The sequence below is a fragment of the Hemibagrus wyckioides genome, linkage group LG29 (genome assembly GCF_019097595.1).
Source record: "Hemibagrus wyckioides isolate EC202008001 linkage group LG29, SWU_Hwy_1.0, whole genome shotgun sequence".
Lineage (NCBI taxonomy): Eukaryota > Metazoa > Chordata > Actinopteri > Siluriformes > Bagridae > Hemibagrus > Hemibagrus wyckioides.
Genome location: NC_080738.1, coordinates 14,179,036 through 14,205,297, shown reverse-complemented (window position 1 = coordinate 14,205,297; position 26,262 = coordinate 14,179,036). Strand labels below are relative to the sequence as shown.

General features: G+C 38.2%; 8 protein-coding genes and 1 pseudogene across 8 annotated transcripts; 6 read left to right on the top strand and 3 right to left on the bottom strand.

Annotated features, from left to right (window-relative positions):
* Positions 1-254: 254 nt before the first annotated feature.
* On the bottom strand, positions 255-1,033 carry LOC131349139 (uncharacterized; annotated as a pseudogene).
* A 1,527-nt stretch (positions 1,034-2,560) lies between these two features.
* On the top strand, positions 2,561-3,280 carry LOC131349291 (gamma-crystallin M2-like). The gene is made up of 3 exons (XM_058384880.1): positions 2,561-2,575; positions 2,664-2,909; positions 3,005-3,280. Exons 1-3 carry the CDS (start codon positions 2,561-2,563, stop codon positions 3,278-3,280), a joined length of 537 nt encoding a protein of 178 aa, XP_058240863.1.
* Positions 3,281-7,586: 4,306 nt separating this feature from the next.
* Positions 7,587-8,305, top strand: LOC131348932 (gamma-crystallin M2-like). Its single transcript, XM_058384180.1, has 3 exons — positions 7,587-7,601; positions 7,689-7,934; positions 8,030-8,305. The coding sequence occupies exons 1-3, from the start codon at positions 7,587-7,589 to the stop codon at positions 8,303-8,305; spliced, it is 537 nt and encodes a 178-aa protein (XP_058240163.1).
* Positions 8,306-10,844: 2,539 nt separating this feature from the next.
* Positions 10,845-11,563, top strand: LOC131348933 (gamma-crystallin M2-like). The gene is made up of 3 exons (XM_058384181.1): positions 10,845-10,859; positions 10,947-11,192; positions 11,288-11,563. Exons 1-3 carry the CDS (start codon positions 10,845-10,847, stop codon positions 11,561-11,563), a joined length of 537 nt encoding a protein of 178 aa, XP_058240164.1.
* Positions 11,564-13,878: 2,315 nt separating this feature from the next.
* Positions 13,879-14,624, top strand: LOC131349344 (gamma-crystallin M2-like). The gene is made up of 3 exons (XM_058384949.1): positions 13,879-13,893; positions 14,009-14,254; positions 14,349-14,624. The coding sequence occupies exons 1-3, from the start codon at positions 13,879-13,881 to the stop codon at positions 14,622-14,624; spliced, it is 537 nt and encodes a 178-aa protein (XP_058240932.1).
* A 2,074-nt stretch (positions 14,625-16,698) lies between these two features.
* Positions 16,699-17,476, top strand: LOC131349138 (gamma-crystallin M2-like). The gene is made up of 3 exons (XM_058384552.1): positions 16,699-16,707; positions 16,843-17,088; positions 17,201-17,476. Exons 1-3 carry the CDS (start codon positions 16,699-16,701, stop codon positions 17,474-17,476), a joined length of 531 nt encoding a protein of 176 aa, XP_058240535.1.
* Positions 17,477-20,555: 3,079 nt separating this feature from the next.
* LOC131349297 (gamma-crystallin M2-like) lies at positions 20,556-21,295 on the top strand. The gene is made up of 3 exons (XM_058384886.1): positions 20,556-20,570; positions 20,682-20,927; positions 21,020-21,295. The coding sequence occupies exons 1-3, from the start codon at positions 20,556-20,558 to the stop codon at positions 21,293-21,295; spliced, it is 537 nt and encodes a 178-aa protein (XP_058240869.1).
* Positions 21,296-22,631: 1,336 nt separating this feature from the next.
* LOC131348935 (gamma-crystallin M2-like) lies at positions 22,632-23,348 on the bottom strand. The gene is made up of 3 exons (XM_058384183.1): positions 23,334-23,348; positions 23,009-23,254; positions 22,632-22,907 (listed from the first exon to the last, which is right to left on the bottom strand). Exons 1-3 carry the CDS (start codon positions 23,346-23,348, stop codon positions 22,632-22,634), a joined length of 537 nt encoding a protein of 178 aa, XP_058240166.1.
* A 2,149-nt stretch (positions 23,349-25,497) lies between these two features.
* LOC131349137 (gamma-crystallin M2-like) lies at positions 25,498-26,262 on the bottom strand. The gene is made up of 3 exons (XM_058384551.1): positions 26,254-26,262; positions 25,868-26,122; positions 25,498-25,773 (listed from the first exon to the last, which is right to left on the bottom strand). Exons 1-3 carry the CDS (start codon positions 26,260-26,262, stop codon positions 25,498-25,500), a joined length of 540 nt encoding a protein of 179 aa, XP_058240534.1.

Sequence of the window (26,262 nt, the reverse complement as noted above, 5' to 3'; positions counted from 1 at the left end):
TAATTTTTATTTTTATTATTTTTTTTTTTTCTCAAATAAACAAACTTACATTTACATTTCTGGCATCTGGCAGATGCTTTTATCCAAAGTGATGCACAAAAGTGCTTTGAAGTTTCTATAAATAAATACATCAACACTGTTTCAATAGGTCACAGACATAGGATACCATCAACCTACAAACTGTGTTGGGGAAAATATAGCACAATTTTTTAATAATACATAAAACAAACAGAAGAAATAAGAGTTTAAAGTGTTTAGTGTTTCATGAAGAGGAAGGTCTTCATCCATTGTTTCAAGACGGTCAGTGACTCAGCTGTTCTGACATCTAATGGAAGTTCATTCCACCACCTCAGTGCCAGAGCAGAGAAGAGTCTAGATTTACACCTACCTCTTACCCTGAGAGATGGTGGGACAAGTCAAGCAGTGCTAGTAGATCTGAGTGAGCGAGGTGCAGTGTAAGGAGTAATAAGAGCTTTGAGGTAAGAGGGAGCTGGTCCATTCTTGGCTTTCTAGGCAAGCATCACTGTTTTAAATCTCATGCAGCTACTGGAAGCCAGTGGAGAAATCGCAGCAGTGGGGTGGGTGTGAGAACTTAGGCAAGTTAAAAACAAGTCACACAGCTGCATTTTGGATCATTTGCAAAGGACAAATTGCTTTCAGAGGAAGACCTGCCAGTAGAGAGTTGCAATAGTCCAGTCTCAAAATGACAAGAGAAAAATGATAAAAATGTCCAGATCCTTCTGATGTAGTATAGAAGAAACCAACAGTTTGTAACATTAACAAAATGGGAAGTAAAGGACAGTTGATTGTCCATGGTTACCCAAAGGTTGAGAGCAATGACTGAAGGGGAGATCAGAGATTTGTGCAGGGATATCGCAAGATCCTGAGTCGGGGATGAATCACCTGGGCAGACCAGCAGTTCACTTTTGCTGGGATTGAGTTTCAGCTGATGAGCCATAATGTTCTCCAGACATGCTGAGATCTGAGCAAAAGCCATGGTATATGAGGGAGGGAAGGAGAAGTTGAGAGTCATCGTCATAGCAGTGGTAAGAGAACCCAAGTGAGGATACAACTTCTTCAAGAGAGTGATTATAGAGGGGGAAAAAGAGAGGAACAGGTACTGAGCCTTGTGGGACACCAGTGGAGAGCCTGCATTGAGCAGATGTCGATCCCCTCTATGTTACTTGATATGAACGAACATCCAGGTAGGAAGCAAACCATTCCCATGCTGTTCTACAAATTCCAAGACTTCTGAGGGTGGACAAGAGAGTCTGAATCGACAGATCTATCATCAAAGTGATCAACTGATCTATCATCAACAAATAAGACCAAGTCAGATTAATGAAAAAGATATGAATTTAGTAGAGACCCAACATATTATATCCAAATAAAAATGTGAAATAAAATCATGAAATATGTAAAATATTTTTGATAATTTATCCATTGTTTTCAGAAATATTTCTCATAAATATCTATTGATGCCTCTCCATTGCACTCTTTTGATAAAATATGGAGGACATGCTGCTATCTTTGTTAGTAGTTCATATTAATGTCTATATTCGCTGTTTTCATAGTATGATACTTCAACAATCATTTATTAATGACATATATACTATAAATTTTCTAGTAGTAAAATTTTGGGGCTGTTTTTGTTTTCATTTATCTTATTTATTTAATAAAAATTCTCTGTATTGGGGATGACATATCTACTGCTGCGTGGTGTTTCAGTATCTCTTCATGTTCATGCTAATAATGTAAGGATGTACTTGGCTGTAATACTGGTACATTACACATTTCAAATAAAAAACAATAAAGTGTGTAATTTCTCTCTCTGCATGTCCACAACTACATAATAATTAAGAAGATTTTGTGTTTTTTCATTAAGTAAAATAATCAGAAAATAATCAGTTTATGGTGGATCAGTTTTAGTGAGAAAGGTTTACAAAGGTGCTAAAAATATATTATTTGTGCAAGTAAAAATAACTGACTGAATTGTATATATATGTTCCAAATGAAACACCTCAAATATCAAATATTTGTTTGGATTACACAAAAAATATTATGAAATTAAAATAATAAGTAAAATGTCACATTCTAAAATAGATGTATTGTGTTCATAGGTAGCCTATTTAGGGTGTAGTTTGCATGTATGACTACTGTATTAGGTTGCCTCACATAACTCATGCACATTATACAATAATATCTATGTTATACTCAACCAGGACTTGCCAGAGGTCTCATTTGTCCACCATCCAAAAGCAAAAATCTTTGTGATTATGAAAGTCATCCACTTACAACAAAGTGACGTAAACAGAAATTGTATATCTATAGGGAGTCATGAGTAAACTTAGTGAAAGGTGATGTGTTGGTGTGCCAATGGTAACCGTTCTAAAGTCTTCTGGAATTCTATGGACCCACTGTGCTGTGTTGCTTGTTCATGAGTTTTTACAAAAGGAAACATGTATTCTTTAGTCCTGTTCAGGTATAAATACAAGAGTTAAAGCAGAGAGGATGTCAGTCCACCAGTTGGGAACAACTTGAACAACTCAAACCAGCCATCATGACTATGGGCAAGGTAACAGTATATTAGTAAACATTACAATGCTGCTGTGTTTGCTTGGAAACATTCAGCTAACTCACTGTGATCCTCTTCATCCAAACAGGTTATCTTCTATGAGGACAGGAACTTCATGGGGCGCTCCTGGGAGTGCAGCGGTGATTGTGCCGATATGCACTCTTATATGAGCCGCTGCCACTCCTGCAGGGTGATGAGCGGCTGCTGGATGGTCTATGACCGGGCCAACTACATGGGAAACCAGTATTTCATGAGGAGGGGCGATTATGCTGACTACATGAGCATGTGGGGCTGGGGCAACAACTGGATCAGGTCCTGCCGCATGATCCCCATGGTATGCTATTAGACATTACATCCTTTTTACCATACATATATTCCACTAGGTGATTTTATTATAAAATGTCAGTGTTTGTCCTCTTCTCCAAACAGTACAGAGGATCCTACAGAATGAGGGTCTATGAGAGGGACAACTTCATGGGTCAGATGCACGAGATGATGGATGACTGTGATTCCTTCATGGATCGCTACCACTGGTCCAATGGCTGCATGTCCTGCCACGTGATGGACGGCCACTGGCTCATGTATGAGCATCCCCACTACAGAGGCAGGATGTGGTACTTCAGGCCTGGAGAGTACAGGAACTTCAGGGACTACGGTGGCATGAGGTTCATGAGCATGAGGCGCATCATGGACTCCTGGTATTAAAAGCAAACTGAACTAAAGTGACAATAAACACACATTGAATCAAATACAGCAAATTAGTGAAGTGTGTCATTTCTGTTTTTGTATACAGTCTCAACCAGCACCACAAAATATATGGGTACATTTTTTTTTTCAAATAAATAAACTTACATTTACATTTCTGGCATTTGGCAGATGCTCTTATCCAGAGCAACATACAAAAGTGCCTTGAAGTTTCTACATTAACACTGGTTCAATAAGTCACAGACTTAGGATACCATCAGTTTAAAAACTGTGTTGGGGGCAATATAGCACATTTCGCTTAAGTCCTTCAGGAAGAGGTAGGTTCATCCATCATTTGAAGATAACCAATAACTCGGCTGTTCTGACATGTAGGGAAAGTTCAGTCTAGCACCTACCTCTGACCTTTATGAGATGGCGGGACCAGTTGAGCAGTGCTAGTAGATCTGAGGGAGCGAGGTGAAGTGTGAGGATTAATAAGAGCTTTGAGGTAAGAGGGAGCTGGTCCATTCTTTGCTTTGTAGTCCAGCAACAGTATTTTGAATCTGAGAGAGCTACTGGAAGCCAGTAGAGGAGCAGCAGTGGTGTGGTGTGTGAGAACTTAGGTAGGTTGAAAACAAGTAACATAGCTGCATTTTGGATCATTTGCAGAGGACGAATTGCATTCAGAGGTAGATCTGTCAGTAGACAGTTGCAGTAGACCAGTCTTGAAATGATGAGAGACTGAACAAGCACCTAAGCAGCCTGTGTGGATAAAAATGGCCAAAAACCTCTGTTGATGTACAGAAGAAAATGATAAGAGTGCATCACATTAGCAAAACAGGAGGAAAAGGACAGGTGATTGTCTATGGTTACCCCAAGATTGTGAGCAGTGGCTGAAGGGGAGATCAGAGAGTTGTGCAGGGATATCACAAGATCCTGGGCTGGGGATAAATCACCCGAAGGCCAGCAGTTCAGTTTTGCTGGGATTGAGTTTCAGCTCATCCACGATGATATGTCCACCAGCCATGCTGAGATCCAAGCAGAAGCCATAGTATCTGAGGAAGGGAAGGAGGAGATAGGATGAGTGTCATCAGCTTAGCAGTGGTAAGAGAACCCAAGTGAGGATATAACTTTGCCAAGAGAGTGAGTATACAGGGAAAAAAGGAGAGGAAAATGTACTGAGCCTTGTGGGACACCAGTGGAGAGTTCCATGAATTTTAAGACTCCTGAGGGTGGACAAGAGAATCTGAATCAACTGATTTATCATCAAACTGATCAACTGTTCTAGCATCAACAAATATGATCAAGTCAGATTAATAAAAAAAGATGAATCCAGTAGAGAACCAACATAGTTCATTCAAATAAAAATATGAAATAAAATTATGAAATACGTAAAATATTATGATATTTTACCCATTGTTTTCAGAAATGTTTCTCATACCTATCTATTGATGCTGCTCCATTGACAGTTTTGATACAATATGGAGGACATGCTGCTATGTGTGATATAAGTTAAGACTGACATCTATTTTTGCTGTATTCATGTTGTGATACTTAGGCAATCATTTATTAATGAGACACAATATAAATTTCTAGAGGTAAAATTTTGAGGGCTGCTATTTTTGTTAATATTATTTATTTAATAAAAGTTCCCTGATTTGGGTATGGCATGTTTACTGCTGCATGCTGTTTTAATATCTCTTTATGTTCATGCTGATAATGTAAGGATGTACTTGTTCATAATACTGGTACATTAAACATTTCAAATAAAAAACATTAAAGCATGTAATTCCTCTCTCTGCATAACTATCACTACATCACAGTTGGGTAAATTTAATATTATTTCATAAGTAAAAGGTCTGAAAAACTTTATTTACACAAAAAAATACAATTGCATGAATTGAATATCTGTTCCAAATAACACAACTCAAATACCAAATATTTGCATGGATTAGCCACAAAATATTATAAAATAATTACAGTCAGTAAAATCTGAATGTCTAAAAAAGGATTTCATGTCTTGTTTCACACCTGTGCCAATGTCATGGAAATACGGGCCGGAAATCTCAAGCTAGCATGCCTCATATTAATAACTAGCCTATCTAGAGTGTAGTTTATGAACTAAAAATAAGGAACGGTTGAAAAATTGCAATTTTAAGAATGAATCATTTCTCAGACATGTTCAATACTTTGAGTTGCTATTTTGCTGCTGGAAATATGTAAATTGTATGGCAATTATTGGAGATACAAATAATTTATAACACATTGCTTATAGCATATAATTAGATTATACATAATGTATAGGACGTTTTATGCAGTATGACTACTGTATTAGATTGCAACAAATAACTGGTAATTCATTTAGAAAGTTTTTGTCATGCAGATTATACAATCATTTAATTGTTATACTCAAACAGGACTTGTCAGGCATCACATTTGTCCACCATCCAAAAGCAAAAATCTTTGTGGGAAAAATAAGTGAAAAAGTCATCCACTTACAACAGTCTGACAATGGGTCCAAGAATTTCATCCCAATACCTACTGACAGTCAGGGCGTAGTTGTCTAGCCTGTAGTGGTCTGTGCATCCCTCCATGTATATGCCTTCCCAGACAGTCACTGACCCACTACCAAACCGGTCATGCTGAACAATGTTTCAGGCAGCATAATGTTCTCCACAGCTTCTCCAGACCCTATTACATCTGTCACATGTGCTCAGGGTGAACCTGCTCTCATCTGTGAAAAGCACAGGGTGCCAGTGGTTGGCCTGCCAATTCTGGGGTTCATTGGCAAATGCCAATCAAGCTCCACAGTGCTGGGCAGTGAGCACAGCGCCCACTAGAGAACGTTGGGCCCTCAGGCCAAGCTCATAAAGTCTGATTGTTTGGTCAGAGACATTCACACCAATGGCCTGCTGGGGGTCATTTTGTAGGGCTCTGACAGTGCTCATCCTGTTCCTCCTTGTACAAAGGAGCAGATACCGGGCCAACTGATGGGTTAAGGACCTTCTATGGCCCTGTCCAGCTCTCCTAGAGTAACTACCTGTCTCTTGGAATCTCCTCCCTGCTTTTGAGACTATGCTGGGAGACACAGCAAACCTTCTGGCAATGCATGTATTGATGTGCCATCTTGGAGGAGTTGGAGTGCCTGTGCAACCTCTGTAGGGTCCAGGTATCTTGACATGCTACCAGTAGTTTCACTGACCCTAGACAAATGCAAAACTGGTGAAAAATAGTCAGAAAAGATGAGTAGGGAAAAAAGGTTAATGGCCTCCACCTGTAAATCCATTCCTGTTTTGGGGGTCGTCTCATTGTTGCCCATCTAGTGCACCTGCTGTTAATTTCATTAACACCAAAGCAGCTGAAACTGATTAACAACCCCCTCTGCTACTTAACTGACCATATCAATATCCCAGGAGTTTAATTGACTTGATACTATACTCTGATCAAAAAGTGTTCCTTTAATTTTAAGCAGTGTATGTATATCTATTCCAAATAAAACAACCCAAATATCAAATATTGGCCTAGATTAACCATGAAATATTTTAAAACAAATACAATCAATAAAAACATCACAGTCTAAAAAGGGATTTCGTGTCTTGCTTCACACCTGTGCCGTTATCATAAAAATATGAGCCTGAAATCTCAAGCTAGCATGACGTGTGTTTATAATTAGCTTATTTAGGGTGTAGTTTGCATAACCATCAGTACATCATAGTTGGGAACATTTTTGATTTTTTAATAAGTAAAAAAATCTATTTATTGTGGATCAATTTTAGTGTGTAGAGTAAGGTTTATAAAGGTTCGAAAATCATTATTTATGAAAATAAATACAACTGACAGGATTGAATATCTGTTCCAAATAAAACAACTTGCACATCAAATTTTTTATGAAATAAATAAATTCAGTAAAATCTGAAGGTCTGAAAAAGGATTTCATGTCTTGTGTTTTTGTCATGCACATTATACAATAATTTGTACCAACCAGAACTTGTCAGAGGTCTAATTTGTCCACCATCCAAAAGCAAAAATCTTTGTGTGAAGATGAAAAGGTCATCCACTTACAACAAAGTGATGTAAACAGAAATTGTATATCTATAGGGAGTCATGAGTAAACTTAGTGAAAGGTGATGTGTTGGTGTGCCAATGGTAACCGTTCTAAAGTCTTCTGGAATTCTATGGACCCACTGTGCTGTGTTGCTTGTTCATGAGTTTTTACAAAAGGAAACATGTATTCTTTAGTCCTGTTCAGGTATAAATACAAGAGTTAAAGCAGAGAGGATGTCAGTCCACCAGTTGGGAACAACTTGAACAAACCAAACCAGCCATCATGACTATGGGCAAGGTAACAGTATATTAGTAAACATGACAATGCTACTGTGTTGCTTGGATACATTCAGCTAACTTCCTGTGATCCTCTTCATCCAAACAGGTTATCTTCTATGAGGACAGGAACTTCATGGGGCGCTCCTGGGAGTGCAGCGGTGATTGTGCTGATATGCACTCTTACATGAGCCGCTGCCACTCCTGCAGGGTGATGAGCGGCTGCTGGATGGTCTATGACCGGGCCAACTACATGGGAAACCAGTATTTCATGAGGAGGGGCGAGTATGCTGACTACATGAGCATGTGGGGCTGGGGCAACAACTGGATCAGGTCCTGCCGCATGATCCCCATGGTACGCTATTAGACATTACATACTTTTTACTATACATATATCCCACTAGGTGATATTGCTCTAAACTGACAGTGTTCGTCCTCTTCCCCAAACAGTACAGAGGATCCTACAGAATGAGGGTCTATGAGAGGGACAACTTCATGGGTCAGATGCATGAGATGATGGATGACTGTGATTCCTTCATGGATCGCTACCACTGGTCCAACGGCTGCATGTCCTGCCACGTGATGGACGGCCACTGGCTCATGTATGAGCATCCCCACTACAGAGGCAGGATGTGGTACTTCAGGCCTGGAGAGTACAGGAACTTCAGGGACTACGGTGGCATGAGGTTCATGAGCATGAGGCGCATCATGGACTCCTGGTATTAAAAGCAAACTGAACTAAAGTGACAATAAACACAGTTTGAATGAAATACAGCAAATTAGTGAAGTGTATCATTTCTGTTTTCGTCTCAACCAGCACCACAAAATACATGGGTAAAATTAGATTTTTTTTTTCAAATAAATAAACTTACATTTACATTTCTGCCATTTTGTAGATAGCCTTATCCAGAGCAACGTACAAAAGTACTTTGAGGTCTCTATCAATGAATACATTAACACTGGTTCAGTAGGTCCCAGACTAAGGATACCATCAGCCAAAAAACTGTTTTGGGAAGAAATATAGCACAATTCTTTTTATTAATACATAAAACAAACAGGAACAATAAGAGCTAGTTTAAGTGTTGAAGAGGTAGGTCTTCATCCGTCACTTGACGATAACCAGTGACTCAACTGTTCTGACATCTAAGGGAAATTCATTCCATCACCTCAGTGCAAGAACACAGATATTTTTTTGTATAACTTCCTCTTACACTGAGAGATGATGGGATCAGTCGAACAGTGCTAGTAGACCTGAGGGAGCGTGGTGCAGTGTGAGGATTAATAAGAGCTTTGAGGTAAGAGGTTGCTGGTCCATTCTTGGCTTTGTAGGCCAGCATCAGTGTTTTAAATCTGATGCAGCTACCAGAAGCCAGTGAAGGAGCAGCAGTGGGGTGGTGTGTGAGAATCTAGGTAGTTTTAAAAAGAGTCACACAGCTGCATTTTGGATCATTTTCAGAGGACTGATTGCATTCAGAGGTAGATCTGTCAGTAGAGAGTTGCAATAGTCCAATCTTGAAATGACAAGAGACTGAACAAGCACCTGAGCAACGTGTGTGGATAAAAATGGCTGGATCCTTCTGATGTTGTACAGAAGAAACCGACATGAGCGTGTCTGGTATCCGAAGAAGGGAATGAGAAGATAAGTTTAGTGTCATTGTCATAGCAGTGGTAAGAGAACCCATATTAGGATATAAGGTTTCCAACAAAGTGAATATAGAGGGAGAAAAGTACTAAGTACTGAACCTTGTGGGACACCAGTGGAGAGTCTGCGTGGAGCAGATGCCGATGTTACCCGATACTAGCGACCATCTAGCTAGGAAGCAAACCATTCCCATGCTGTTCCACAAATTCCAAGACTCCTGAGGGAAGACAAGAGAGGCTGAATCGACTAATCTATCATCAAGCTGATCAACTGATCTATCATCAACAAATATGACCAAGTCAGATTGATGAAAAAAAGATGAATTCAGTAGAGAGCCAAAAGAGTTGATCCAAATAACCATGTGAAATAAAATGATGGCATATGTACAATATTTTTGATAATTTACCCATTTTTTTCAGAAATATATCTCATAAATATATATTGATGCTGCTCCATAGCACTGTATTGATATAATACGGAGGACATGCTGCTAACTTTGTCATTAGTTCATCTTAACATCTATATTCACTGTATTCATAATTTGATACTTAAGCAATCATTTATTAAAAAGACAAAGAATGTAAATTTCTAGTGGTGAAATTTTGGGGACTGCTCTTATTGTTGATCTTATTTATTTAATAAAAGTTTACTGTCGTGGTGATGACATGTCTACTGCTGCGTGGTGTTTCAGTATCTCTTTATGTTCATGCTGATAATGCAATGTTGTACTTGCCTATTAAACATATTAAATAAAAAAGTAAAGCACATAATTTCTCTCTCTGTATAACCACCACTACCTAATATTTAGGTACTCAAAAATCAAATATTTGCATGGATTACCCACAAAATGTTTAAAAACAAATATAATCACTAAAACGTCACAGTCTATAAAAAGGATTTCATGTCTTGTTTTACACCTGTGCCATTATCATAGATATATGGGCCTGAAATGTCAAGCTAGCATGACTCGTGGTTATAACTAGCCTATCTGGGGTATAGTTTGAGAACTATGAATAAAGAATGATTGCTTTCAAAAATGAAAGGATCATTTCTCAGACTTGTTCAACTTCAGGTTGATTTTGTGCTGCTGGAAATATGTAAATTGTATAGCTATTATTTGAGATAACGATAAATCATTGATAACGCATAGCTTATAGCATATAACTGGATTTTAAGTGTCATATAGGATTTTTTTCACAGATTAAATACTGTATTAGACTGCCCCACATAACTCATGCACATTAGACAATATAACATAATTCTATGTTATACCCAACCAGGATTTGTCAGATGTCTAATTTGTCCACCATCAAAAGCAAAAATCTTTGTGTAAAGATGAAAAATTCATCCACATAAAAAAAAAAGTGCCATAAACAGAAATGGTATATCTATAGGGAGTCATGAGTAAACTTAGTGAAAGGTGATGTGTTGGTGTGCCAATGGTAACCGTTCTAAAGTCTTCTGGAATTCTATGGACCCACTGTGCTGTGTTGCTTGTTCATGAGTTTTTACAAAAGGAAACATGTATTCTTTAGTCCTGTTCAGGTATAAATACAAGAGTTAAAGCAGAGAGGATGTCAGTCCACCAGTTGGGAACAACTTGAACAAACCAAACCAGCCATCATGACTATGGGCAAGGTAACAGTATATTAGTAAACATTACAATGCTACTGTGTTGCTTGGATACATTCAGCTAACTCACTGTGATCCTCTTCATCCAAACAGGTTATCTTCTATGAGGACAGGAACTTCATGGGGCGCTCCTGGGAGTGCAGCGGTGATTGTGCCGATATGCACTCTTACATGAGCCGCTGCCACTCCTGCAGGGTGATGAGCGGCTGCTGGATGGTTTATGACCAGGCCAATTACATGGGAAACCAGTATTTCATGAGGAGGGGCGAGTACGCTGACTACATGAGCATGTGGGGCTGGGGCAACAACTGGATCAGGTCCTGCCGCATGATCCCCATGGTAAGCTATCAGACATAACATCCTTTTTACCATACATATATCCCACTAGGTAATTTTATCCTAAAACGACAGTGTTTATCCTCTTCCCCAAACAGTACAGAGGATCCTACAGAATGAGGGTCTATGAGAGGGACAACTTCATGGGTCAGATGCATGAGATGATGGATGACTGTGATTCCTTCATGGATCGCTACCACTGGTCCAACGGCTGCATGTCCTGTCACGTGATGGACGGCCACTGGCTCATGTATGAGCATCCCAACTACAGAGGCAGGATGTGGTACTTCAGGCCTGGAGAGTACAGGAACTTCAGGGACTACGGTGGCATGAGGTTCATGAGCATGAGGCGCATCATGGACTCCTGGTATTAGCTAAAATATGTATTAAAATGATAAAAACATTTGGAATAAACTCACTATAAAAGAATTGTATCTTTTATCTCTTTTTTCATATATACTTTTTTCCTAGCAAATGTCTGAATTTTGTGTTTTGAGCCTACAACTCTTTCTTTAAAACGAACAAAATTCTTAATCAGGTGCAGTAGGCACTCTCAATGTAGCAGAATTCAACGTTTGATGGTCTGACTAAAAGAACCAAGAGCTAAGCCAAAGTGGAGAGTTTGATATCTTCAATATCTATATTTACTTTTTAATTATTAAATTGCAAGTTTAAATAAAGATATTTCAGGTACATTCCAGTAAAACCAGTTAGAAACTTCAAAATAGTTCCTCTTGCCCTAATCACATCATCACTTCAATAGATTTATACTGCTTTCACATATCCAGTAAGCAGTCTAGACATCCACCTTGCTGCTCTGAATGTTTATCTCACTGTGTGGCTTTTCATTCATCTGCTGATCTCAGCCTCCCCAGCCAGACCTTCATGCTGAGAATGACTGTTACAGTGTCTGAGTTGGTCCTAGAACCTTTTTAGGTCCACAGTGCAGAAGAATAAAGCTAAATAGTGGCAATTTTGTGTTGGTGGCAAAGGCAGCTGCCCTTACTGAGCTTAACAAGTACTTGGAATCAGTAGATGCAACTTGTAATGCACATATGTGCTTTATTCGCAGCAGATATCGCGTAAAACTCCTAGTAATGAGTTTGACATTAACAGTAGAACAAAACTTTGATATTTCATGCTGACTAACACCAGAATCAATTGAGAAATATAACAGTACATATATGCATCAGACACTGTTTGCAAATTCAGCTATAATATTGTCTCCGATACAGCTTTATTTAATATTCAGAGATGTCAGAGATTCAGAAAGAGTACACTCATGAGGTCTGTCATGTGCAATGTGCCAAAAGCTCTCTCCTTAATAAAGCTGTCATGAACAAAACGATAGCAAGCTGCTCTTTGTTTAAAGTATCATTAGTTTTATTTACCAAAATCCAAACAAATCTGTCTTCTTTACCTCACTGGCAGTTTCTTAAATGGCATGAATCATATCATTCTTTGAATATATAATCATTTGAGCGTCTTCACTAGTTTTTGAATTGTCCGTGTCAGCAAGTACCTCCAGGAATTCAGTACCATTTCCTTTATTTTGAGAAAAACACATTATGGTTTTGAAAAGAAATGCCCCCTCATATACTCTTTTTGGCAGTGTTCTGTGTTGTCTACAGTAAATCCCGTAGAATTTGATAGTGAGGCATTTTTGCCAATTTTTAATAGTTTGAAATTGGTCCATAAAGAGACTCGTCCAAGATCCGATGCAAAGCCAAGTAATATGGAAAGTGCTGCATGCTGCCATACCCAAATTACACCTTTGGTTTTAAAGTTTGGGGAATGCGAAACTGATCATAACACAGAATGTATGAAAAGAAAATGTCCTCATTTGGGGATGCATTTAGCACCAAATAAAGCAGTATAATGGTAGAGTTAGTATACAGTTACAATTTCCTTTTCTGGGGAATTAGCTACGGTCAGTCAAAAATCACTTCACGAATAAATGTTGGTAGTGATTTAATTTTTTTTGTTATTTCAATTTTTTTTTTTTTTTTTCCAGAGGCAATGCCACTCGTTGATTATTACAATAATGAGTCATAATGATAATGACTATAATAACTTCCAGGAACTCTGAGGTCCCAAAATTAGGTGGTAAGTTTATGAGTATGAACTTCAGTTTAAATGTTAGGCCCATTTATTCCCATTAAAAGGAAATATGTCAGCATATAGAACGTCTGGAATCAAAGGCAATAATGAAGTTAAAAGAAATTGAAGGATGTAATTTTAAGGTTTTTGAGAAATTTGTGGAAAACCATTAAAGCTGAATAAAGGCACTGCACAAAAGGAACATTTGCAATGACATCGCAAAAATGCTGTAGGTCACTAAAACTACTCAGTGAGAAAAATGATAAAAGGTCACAAAAACAACTGAAAGAGAAAGGAAGTAACAAATGTAGATACAGTATTTTTAAAGGATGATGATGGTAAGTACAAGTGAATGTCCTAAAGATAAGCTGTATTACTGAAGAGACAATTCTAAAGTCTTCTGGAGGCCATCACTCTGAAATATAGCAAAAGCCCTTCAGCTCTATGTGACCCCACTGTTCACTCTTGCTTGCTCAGGAGTTTGTACAATAGAGGTCCCATGTTCTTTAGTCCTGGTCAGGTATAAATACAAGAGTTAAAGAAGAGAGGATGTCAGTGCACCAGTTGGAAACAAGCCAAACCAGCCATCATGACTATGGGCAAGGCAAGTGCCAAAAGATTCGATTAATGTAAAAGATATAATTAATGAATAGCCATGCTGCTTTTTCTGCTTAGACAAATTTGCACAGCTCACTGTGAACCTCTTCATCCAAAAACAGGTTATCTTCTATGAGGACAGGAACTTCATGGGGCGCTCCTGGGAGTGCAGCGGTGATTATGCCGATATGCACTCTTACATGAGCCGCTGCCACTCCTGCAGGGTGATGAGCGGCTGCTGGATGGTCTACGACCAACCCAACTACATGGGAAACCAGTATTTTATGAGGAGGGGCGACTATGCTGACTACATGAGCATGTGGGGCTGGGGCAACAACTGGATCAGGTCCTGCCGCATGATCCCTATGGTACGCTATCAGACATAACATCCTTTTTACCATACATATATCCCAGTAGGTGATTTTATTATAAAATGACAGTGTTTGTCTCTTCCCCAAACAGTACAGAGGATCCTACAGAATGAGGGTCTATGAGAGGGACAACTTCATGGGTCAGATGCACGAGATGATGGATGACTGTGATTCCTTCATGGATCGCTACCACTGGTCCAACGGCTGCATGTCCTGCCACGTGATGGACGGCCACTGGCTCATGTATGAGTATCCCCACTACAGAGGCAGGATGTGGTACTTCAGGCCTGGAGAGTACAGGAACTTCAGGGACTACGGTGGCATGAGGTTCATGAGCATGAGGCGCATCATGGACTCCTGGTATTAAAAGTAAACTGAACTAAAGTGACAATAAAGAAAATTTGAAAATTCTAAATAGAGAAAAAGTTTTTCTTTCCATAATAATCTCACTGCATCTCCATAAAGATGTTTTAGAGAAATCTGCTCCATCTGAGAGTAATGAAGTATAATAGGTCCTCTAACAATCATGTCTGAGGGCTGCAGAATTTTCTGTAGTGGTTATCTTGCACTAATGGAGATTTATCCTTAAATTCTATGACATTAAATAAAGACAGTCACATTTTTCCTGTAATTTCATTGATGATTTATAAAGTTATTAAACACTGAGTAAAGATGCCTCATTCCAGGTTCTGACATAAAACCACACCAACCACACTACGACTTTTCCACCGTTTACCTTCAACCAAAAAATCTTATTAGAGTAATGTTTATCGAATCAGGCACATCCTGACATTTCATTAAAAAAACACATTCAAATCAATATGCAACAGAATTCAACAACAAAGTGTTGCAGTTTATAACCAGCCATCGCTAAATACCGACTCGGATCATATTTTAACCAAGTCACGTTTATTTCAAAACAATGCAGTCGACCCAGCTTGAGATTTTACTCCAGGTTTTTAGTTTTCAAGCACATGTTTTAAATCAGAAATGTTTTTTGGGCAACCTGACCAGATCTGACTCATAATTACACAGTTACTTTCCAGACAACATTTGGTTCATCAATTGCTGATGATTTGTGAGTGAATTTTATAGAGCAAAAGATATGAGTGTATACTCGCAGCTGATGTGCCAAAACGCAAAGATCTCTGCTGCTCATTTGGATTAATGTTAAATATTGACTTTCTTTTCAATAACCTGGTTCCTGATTTATTAATAGAAAGTGAAGAAAAGCAAAAGAATCTAAGTTAGTGATTGTGTCAAGGCAATTTTTTTATCATTTGAAAAAGTGATTAAACTTTAAGATTAGTAATTGGCAGACTCTTGCTACAAGTGAAATGCTCAGATAAATCTTCCAGTATGAAACTTTTGCCAAGCTTCCACAGAGCAACATCAGGATGATGAGCTTCATTCTTCCTTTACTTGCATGTTTAAAGTCTTCTGCACCGAGCTGTAAATATGAAGAATTTACTGAGGACATTCATAATCTGGTCTGAGCAAATCTTTTTAGTCTACTGTAAAATACTGTGATTAATTATGAAGTCCTGGAAGAGGACACCAATGGCACATCACTGTTTTAAAGGGTTAAACTTTTTCTCACTGTGTACTGGATTTCTGTGGCTGATATCAAGGTGTGTAGTAAAATAAATTTCAGGGTTCCTCGGTGTGGCCGATACATGAAATCACATATCTTGGGGCATTGCTTCTGGCCTGAAATAACATCATCTGTGCTAGAATATTACAGGACTTACCCTGTGTGCCAGTATGTGGAAAAATATAAACTGTGATATGAGGAAAAATACTGAATGTGTTTTGTTACCTTGGGGTATTTCATGACCAGGGAAGGAATTTATGCATAAATTGGTCAAGGCAGCACATTGGTGGAGTAACTCCGGTTTTATTTGTTCATTTTGAAACATTTTACTTTAAACTACCACAGAGATCTATTTAGACACACAGAAATGTCTATTTAAGCTTCTCAGAGCAATCGCTGTGTAATACTCCAAAGCCTCATTTGTATATCGGCCTGGCGAATGGATTATGCTACTAAACTCAGGGAACAACATTCTGCTTGTGATGACAATGCACTTTTGTCTTTACAGAAACATTTTGTCTTTTGCTTTGCAAAAAAGCATTCAGAGAAGTCAGGTACATGTCATTCATATGATTCAAAAGAACACAAAAGCGTGTCTGTAGACTGTAACGACCAAAATAGCTGACTACTGAAAGGTATATATGGGTTTAGCTTGTCATTTAAAGCCATCTGGAAAACACATCACATGGAAATGTAGCGAAAGCTCTTCAGCTCTTTGTTTATCTTTGTGCGTTATGTCTGGTCAAGAGTTTCTTTGGTGTAAATAGAGGTATAAATACAGGAGTGTAACCAGACAGGTGGACAGTTCACCAGTTGGAAAGCGCTTGGACAAGTCAAACCAGCCATCATGAGCAGGGTAAACACCTCAAACATTTGTTTAATTCAAAATAATTGCTGATGTTGACCAACAACAATTTGCTGAAAGTTTCTTTCTAACAAAAGCATTGGTACACTTTTGTAAAATTAATACTGAAACTCTTCATCCAAACAGGTTATCTTCTATGAGGACAGGAACTTCATGGGGCGCTCCTGGGAGTGCAGCGGTGATTGTGCTGATATGCACTCTTACATGAGCCGCTGCCACTCCTGCAGGGTGATGAGCGGCTGCTGGATGGTTTATGACCAGGCCAACTACATGGGAAACCAGTATTTCATGAGGAGGGGCGAGTACGCTGACTACATGAGCATGTGGGGCTGGGGCAACAACTGGATCAGGTCCTGCCGCATGATCCCCATGGTATGCTATTAGGTGTAACATCCTTTTTACGATACATATATCCCCATCTGTGCATATACCCCCATCCCTATTTTGCCTAAAAATGACAGTGTTTGTCCTCTTCCCCAAACAGTACAGAGGATCCTACAGAATGAGGGTCTATGAGAAGGACAACTTCATGGGTCAGATGCACGAGATGATGGATGACTGTGATTCCTTCATGGATCGCTACCACTGGTCCAACGGCTGCATGTCCTGCAATGTGATGGACGGCCACTGGCTCATGTATGAGCATCCCCACTACAGAGGCAGGATGTGGTACTTCAGGCCTGGAGAGTACAGGAACTTCAGGGACTACGGTGGCATGAGGTTCATGAGCATGAGGCGCATCATGGACTCCTGGTATTAAAAGTAAACTGAACTAAAGTGACAATAAACACATTTTAAATAAACTAAATTAATTCAGTGAAGTGTTTTATTTTCTTCCTTCCCAGACACCAACTCTTAAATGTATTACAACAAGTAATACATTTGCATAATTTAATGGAATTTAATATAAAAGTTTTTCACATTTTCAAAGCGCCTCACTCATATTAACACTTGCTGCTCAACCTTGTATAAGACAAAGCAGTTAACCAGGCTTAAGAAACAAATCTGAAACCGTACAGTACGGTACATTTATACAAAAAAAAGTATTAAACATGAAAACGTATTAATATATCCGTTAACAGACTAAAAATCATTAACTATTTTATAAACAGCAGAAATGATTTTTCCTGTACTTATAAAATTTCTTGAATTTTATTTGATCTTCTTGAAAAGTACCTCACAACTGACAGAGGATATGATCCTGACCCAGATTTCCATGTCTCTAGCTGGATTTTGATTATGTTTCAGCATGACTATGTGATTGAAATTCTGAAAATACCGAAAAAATTCCACCTGTTATGGGCCTCCCTGTTTTCATCATTGTATTTATTTTTAATGTCACGCTCCACATTAGTGCTTAATGGCTCATATGGAAAAAGACACTATAAGAAATAGCAGTTTTTCATAGATTCATTTCTTTTTTTTTATATATCTCCTACTAGGATAAAATTTTGATTTACTATTTAAAAAGCTATAGTTGTGTTATCTGTTTTCATCTCTGTACCAATGTTATTGTGAAGAGTCTCGAGTCACGATACTCTATACACAGAAACCCAACAGCATCCTGAATCTCAAAAAGACTTATTGCTTTAAAGTAATCATTTGTTTAGCCTGATCATAAAAGTCCAATAAATCAGTTTCCATTTGTAAATAAAATAACACCATTTATATTAATAAAAACAATAAATAAAATCGATTTTTGTCTTCCCACACTCTATCCTGAAAAGACATTTTTCTAAGTGCCAAATCCTAAACCACACACACACAACTTTTCATTAATTAAGTTGGAAAGAAAGATTTATTCCCTAAAGAGCTAATGAAAAAAAAAATCCAATTCAAGCAGCTGTGAGTTAAAGACTTTGCTCAAGGGCTCAATAATGGGTCAAAAATTAGTTGCCAATTAAACCTTTAGGTTGACAAATAAGATCTAAATCTTTCCAAGGCAGTCAATCACAGTTCTAATACTAGGGAACCAATAGTCTGTGCTCTGGATCATTTTCTCTCATTCAACTGAAGCCATGGGACTAGAATGGAGGTGATTTATCCTATTTGTACTCGTTCTTGTACCACACAATGTGATCATTAGACCAATTCTTACTATAAATGTGAATACCATTAACACCCCAATTTGTGTAAGAACCTTGAGCCAGCAATGGTTGAACATAAGTATGTTCTCGACATTGTCTTTTATCAATAAAAACCTGTCATGTCTTGTGAATACAAGCAGAATGCCTACGCAGTGAACATGGTTATTATTGTGAAATCCATTCTCATGAACACTGAGGAAGACTGACAGTTTGGAATATCCCTTGTCTTAGCTTCATACTGGAAAAGGATCAATAGCTGAGCTGAAAGTGACATGGGATCAGAGACTGATTCACAGCCAACAACAAGAGCCAGAACAAAGATAGAAGATGACCTGATGGTGAATGAGGGAAATGCAGGGTCAGAGACCATGACCATGGCAGGCAGATGCCAAGACAATAAAAGACCAAGGGCAAATGAAGGGCAGGAAAACAGGGACTGAATCCGAGAGTGGAGCAGGAACTAGAACTCTAAGATGTTATGCTAGGAGCTAGAGAGGAGACTCAACAACAATGATAGAAACAAAGGCAATGACAGAGCCAAAAGAGTCTATAAGGAGTTACTGATAGAGCCAGAGACAGTGATTTTGACATATTTTACAAATCGTGACTTATGACAAGGTCATATTGATGTGAAGGTTTACCTACCAAGGAAACAATACAGTAGATCCTTGACCTAAAACATGGGTAAAAGTCGGATTCGAAAGAATCATGTTTCTCATCTTATCAGTCAGGTCTTGAGAATGAAAAATGGTTTCTTCCTAAGGTACAAATAAGAACAATGATCAAAACCACAGGTCTTGAGACAGAGGCAGGTCTGACTATCAGAAATAGGTACAGCAGTAGAGTGGAGCTTTGACAATCGGGGGGTTCTCTGAGATCTTTGAAAGATGACAGTAGAGAAGGATTCCTGGAGGCAACAGTAAAGTTCTTGGAATCTATGGAATGTAGCAAGTTATCCCAAGGTTATGGACTTTTAAGAACATCCTCCTTTTAGAACCGGGTAAAAATAAACATAAAAATTTCCACAATCTCTGTCTGGGGGTTCTGTGCCAAGCAAGGGATGGCGCTTATTCCCAAACTCCCCTAGTGGTTTGTGTGTGAGGTCATAATTGCCACATTTCTTGTCAAAATAATCAATGTCTCATTTTTAATATGTGAAATTAATAATTACTATATCAACAATCAATGATTAAGGTCCATTGATGAATAAGAAAATTAAAGTGACAATCTATTTCAAGCAAATTTAAAGAGCAGTGGTTTTCTGGAAGGTCACAACTCTAAGTAATGCAAAGAGGAGGTAAAGGTCATTGTAAATGGACTTCACTATACATGACCTCCTGAACTGTCACAGTGTTTACTACTGTAGTAGATTTTCTAGGTGAAATTTTGTTTTAAAACATGAAATCAATGGCACTAATAGATAAAACAAAGACATGAAAGATCTCCACACATTAAATACACATACAAAAAAAATTAAGTAACTCAGGTAGATACTGTATATAGGACACAACGCTTAAAGGATAACAAAAAAGTGCCATTGTGTTGGCTTGGTGAAACATTCTGAAGACTTCTGAAGACTAGGCAACATTCAATGTTCTATGGGACACTGTTTTGTGTTGCTTAGTCAGTATTTTTCTCCACAATAGGAGGCACGTAGTCTTTAATCCTGGCCAGGTATAAATGGAAGGGTTAAACCAGAGAGGATGTCAGTTCACCAGCTGAAAACAGCCTGGACAAAACAAACCAGCCATCATGACCATGGGAAGGGTAAGCAGTAAATAGTAAATCATTTGTTTAATGTAAAATGAATGTCAATAATTAAAAAAAAAGTCTTATTTTTGTTGAACAAGTTTGTTTTGAAACTCAATTTCCAAACAGGTTATCTTCTATGAGGACAGGAACTTCATGGGGCGCTCCTGGGAGTGCAGCGGTGATTGTGCCGATATGCACTCTTACATGAGCCGCTGCCACTCCTGCAGGGTGATGAGCGGCTGCTGGATGGTCTACGACCAACCCAACTACATGGGAAACCAGTATTTCATGAGGAGGGGCGAGTACGCTGACTACATGAGCATGTGGGGCTGGGGCAACAACTGGATCAGGTCCTGTCGCATGATCCCTATGGTATGCTGCCAGCTTTGCGGTATTGTTTTAATCTTAATTTATTATATATGGTGCATTTCCTAGTTAAATGAAGCTTACATTTCCCCAAACAGTACAGAGGATCCTACAGAATGAGGGTCTATGAGAGGGACAACTTCATGGGTCAGATGCACGAGATGATGGATGACTGTGATTCCTTCATGGATCGCTACCACTGGTCCAATGGTTGCATGTCCTGCCACGTGATGGACGGCCACTGGCTCATGTATGAGCATCCCAACTACAGAGGCAGGATGTGGTACTTCAGGCCTGGAGAGTACAGGAACTTCAGGGACTACGGTGGCATGAGGTTCATGAGCATGAGGCGCATCATGGACTCCTGGTATTAAAAAATATTTTCAGTGATGCGGCAACCAACAAATTTCTAATAAAATATGTAATTAGTACATCAGTGGTTTTATTGTTTCTTTCTCAAATAAATGAGTAAAAGGAGCTTTTCTCTAAGCCTTAACCATAAGCACCTACTAAAAGAGTTTCTACAGATGAGTGAAAATCCAAGTGGGCTGTTATGCTCTAGGGGAACACTATTTTTCTGGCATGCTTTGCCTCCACTTGTCCCCTTAGAGGGAAACCACTGCAAATCAATACAAAGTGACTCATAACCATTATTACATAATGAAACATTTCTATCCTGATGGACGTTGTCTCTTCCAGGATAAGCCCCACCCATCCACAGGACACAAGTGCTTGCTTGAGATGAACAATGTTCATGCCAATAGTATAGTTCCAGAGACTTGCAGATTCAGAATCAGAAGACAAATTATGTTGACTTCTATAGTTTATCATTTGTTTGTACACTCTTCCAGAAATTCTTTGGTTGTCCCTTTGAGAAAACCTGCTATACATGCTCTGCTATAAATGTCCATCTAGCTAGTGCCCTAAAAGGAAGTAGAGTTAGCTCCTGAAAACCTATGACAGGTTTGAGTTTATTAATAATATGGTGAGAGGCAGTTGGTACAATTAATTAGTAAGTCATGAATAAATATCATTGCCAATGGTCCAATACCAAAAAGACAAGCAATCAACATACCAACACAAGATGGACCAGGCAAACTGTGAAAAGTGAAAAAAGTAGCATTGGTATTCAGGTTACAGGGACATCTAGTGGTATGGAGTGAAACTGTCAGTTGAGAGCTTGCTAGTCACTGGTTTATAAATGCTGAGTTTATTCAAAGCGCTTTCTAAATGTATAAGATGAATCATTATCATCCTTTTTCAGATTTATTTGTTTAAAAGAGTATGCTACAGTTCATATTAATTTGTGCAAATGAATACAATTGAATTAAAGTATTATATTTACCAAATTAAAATAAAGAAGTTATTTTTTCCCCAGGATTTTGCATGAATTTACACTAATCAGTTTTGTTGTAAAAGGTCAAGTTGATAAACAAAATAATAATAATAAAAAAAGCTTGGTTAATAGAAACTAATTAAATACATACTGTTGCTATTTTATATTTTTACATGATTTTTACAGTGTGTTTTTTATTATTTATTTATTTGTTTATTTATTTATTTAGCATTAGAAAACTCATTGTTTGTCAGAATAAAAAAAAATGTCATTTACATTCGAAAAAGAACAAAAAACAAAAATACAGATTTCATGATTGTTCAAGATTTTATTTAAATTGATAGAAAAGGGTACATCAATTAATTTGATCGATTTCAATACCAGGAGTCCATGATGCGCCTCATGCTCATGAACTTCATGCCACCGTAGTCCCTGAAGTTCCTGTACTCTCCAGGCCTGAAGTACCACATCCTGCCTCTGTAGTTGGGATGCTCATACATGAGCCAGTGGCCGTCCATCACGTGGCAGGACATGCAGCCGTTGGACCAGTGGTAGCGATCCATGAAGGAATCACAGTCATCCATCATCTCGTGCATCTGACCCATGAAGTTGTCCCTCTCATAGACCCTCATTCTGTAGGATCCTCTGTACTGTTTGGGGAAGAGAAGCATAATTTAAATATTACTGTTATCTCCTTTTTACATGCATATAGTCTACTTTCTGAATATATAGTTTAGATCTAATAGCATACCATGGGGATCATACGGCAAGACCTGATCCAGTTGTTGCCCCAGCCCCACATGTTCATGTAGTCAGCATAGTCGCCCCTCCTCATGAAATACTGGTTTCCCATGTAGTTGGGTTGGTCATAAACCATCCAGCAGCCACTCTCCACCCTGCAGGAGTGGCAGCGGCTCAGGTAAGAATGCATATCAGAAAAATCACCGGTGCACTCCCAGGAGCGCCCCATGAAGTTCCTGTCCTCATAGAAGATAACCTGTTTGGGCAAGAATAAAAACTTTCAGAATCATTTAATATTAGAATTTTTTTTTTTTTTACATTAAACATATATTTACCTTTCCCATGGTCATGATGGCTGTTCAGTGTCCACCTGGTGAACTGACGTTCTGTCTGGTGTAAAGCTGGCTTTTATACCAGGCCAGGATCACATGCTGTGTGCCTCCTATTATAAAAAACTCCTGACCAAGCAACATGGCACAGAAGCCAACCAGTAGCTAAAAAGCTTTTGCTACATTTCTGTCTGCCGGTCTCCAGAAATCTTTAGAATTTTCTTTTAGAAAAACACCACAATAAACCTTTTTACTTTTATTTTTCCTCCACATACAATAGCCATTTTGATTTGTTACTTCTATTAGAAGTGATATTAGCAAACATCTAGCCATGTATCTTTCCATCCTCTGGGTGTTGACTTAATTTACTACACTCTATTTCATTTTTAAAGACAATATTTAAAGAGATGTTTAAAATATAATAACTTTTTGCTTTGCACATATTTAATAGGAATGAATGTTTATAAGTAACCTAAATCTAATAGTCAGTAGTTTCTAAAATATTTTTATGTGCCCTCATTTTGAATATTTTGTAAAAGACAAATCTAAAATACTGATGTTAATTCCCATATATATATATATATATATATATATATATATATATATATATATCTGATTTAATATAGTCTTTGTATCAATTACTATGTATTGATTAAACCTTTCTTTGTCTGTGAATAATTGCATGCGTAATTTAACAGCTTTAACCTCTTTATTATTATCATTATTATGGTTATTAAGTAACTGAAAATAGTACAAATGAAGGAAATCCCTCATTAAGCAGATATTTCTACAACAGTTTTGACTGTACATGTATATTTTAAATATTAAATGCCCCTTAAAATAAAAATAGTAGCCAAAAACACAGATTGTCATGAAGTGGAGGCAGACGAACGTTAGCATGAACTTTATCTGAACATCCAAAATAACAAACGAAATCATGAGCAGTAAGCAGGCGACCATTAATGGATCAATTATCCAGAACAATACAGGGAAATCAAACGGACAAATGAAGGACGGAAGTAAAAATCAAAACCTCACAAAGACTGTAGGAGACTGGTTCAATAGGCTGAACAAATTCAGCTATACAAATAAAAGTTATATATAGTAGAATAATCACATGGCTGGTGGTAAGATCATGTCGGGACCGGAATCTGCTATGGACTTTTAGTGGATCCTATAGATGAGATATGGATCCAAATGAAATAAAGCTACAGATCCAGATGAATAAAAAAGCTCCATCAGCAGCTAATTATTTATAGTTTTTCAGCTTTAAATGAAAAAATATATATATCTATTTTTGCTATTTTAATTAATGTTCAATAATAAAGATTTGGAAATTTTATCCCAAAATGTATTCCATTCTGTGATTCCGTACTTATTCTATGTAACATTAGAAACAATCACTTATATATATTTCCAATTATTACTGCCTCTCTGTAAGCAGTGCCTTATTAAGTATCTTACTTTTCCAATAATTTGTTGTTGAAATGCATTTTGCTTGTGTGCCAGATTAAAAAATTGATCGACTTTAGTAGTACATTATGCTAGTTAAAACTTTGCGCTGATATTTTTAACTTCGCAGTCATCCACTGTGTAATATTCTTACATTAGCCGCCTATTTTCCCTCAGAAACATGACATGACTTCATTCCTACATGCTCAACATTTTAACAGAAACTGTATTTATCTTGCATTTTTAAGGATTATATACTGAAGCTACATCATTTTTAGCACTGCCGTATATCTGGTCATTGGGAGTAGATGTAGCTCAGCAAGCAAGATTTGAAACCTTTAGGCAGACTGACTGTTTTTCCCACCATGAGTGATAAACTGGCTCCTTACAAACTGTGGTTGGCAGGCAAACAGCCAAGGCAAGGTTAGAAAGTGCATAAAATATTTCCAAGTTGTTTTGGTGAAATATATTAATGTTTGTTTTTTTTTTTTGGTATAGAAAGCTGTGTGCATCATTTTTGGTCAGAATCCAACATTTCTACTTTTCTGGCTGTTTGCCAGTCCAAACACATCCAACTGATCTTCCGCACACAAAATAATAATAGAGGAAAAAGCGTACAAGGTTAACCATTTGCATCAGAAAAAATACAGATTTTTGTGATTGTTCAGGATTTTATTTCAATTGATGGAAAAGGTTACATCAAAAAATTTGATTGCGTCTAATACCAGGAGTCCATGATGCGCCTCATGCTCATGAACCTCATGCCACCATAGTCCCTGAAGTTCCTGTACTCTCCAGGCCTGAAGTACCACATCCTGCCTCTGTAGTGGGGATGCTCATACATGAGCCAGTGGCCGTCCATCACGTGACAGGACATGCAGCCGTTGGACCAGTGGTAGCGATCCATGAAGGAATCACAGTCATCCATCATCTCATGCATCTGACCCATGAAGTTGTCCCTCTCATAGACCCTCATTCTGTAGGATCCTCTGTACTGTTTGGGGAAGAGACAAACACTGACATTTTATAATAAAATCATCTACTGGGATATATGTATGGTAAAAAGGATGTTATGTCTGATAGCTTACCATGGGGATCATGCGGCAAGACCGGATGCAGTTGTTGCCCCAGCCCCACATGCTCATGTAGTCAGCGTACTCGCCCCTCCTCATGAAATACTGGTTTCCCATGTAGTTGGGTTGGTCGTAGACCATCCAGCAGCCGCTCATCACCCTGCAGGAGTGGCAGCGGCTCATGTAAGAGTGCATATCGGCACAATCACCGCTGCACTCCCAGGAGCGCCCCATGAAGTTCCTGTCCTCATAGAAGATAACCTGTTTGAGTTAAAAAAATAAAAACAACATTTGTTTCACAGTTAGTTTTTCAGGAATACAGTTGACGGTGACTTACTTCCAGTATATATAATATAATATTATTTTATACTCTATATCACACCAACATCTCTAGTGCGTACCTTGCCCAT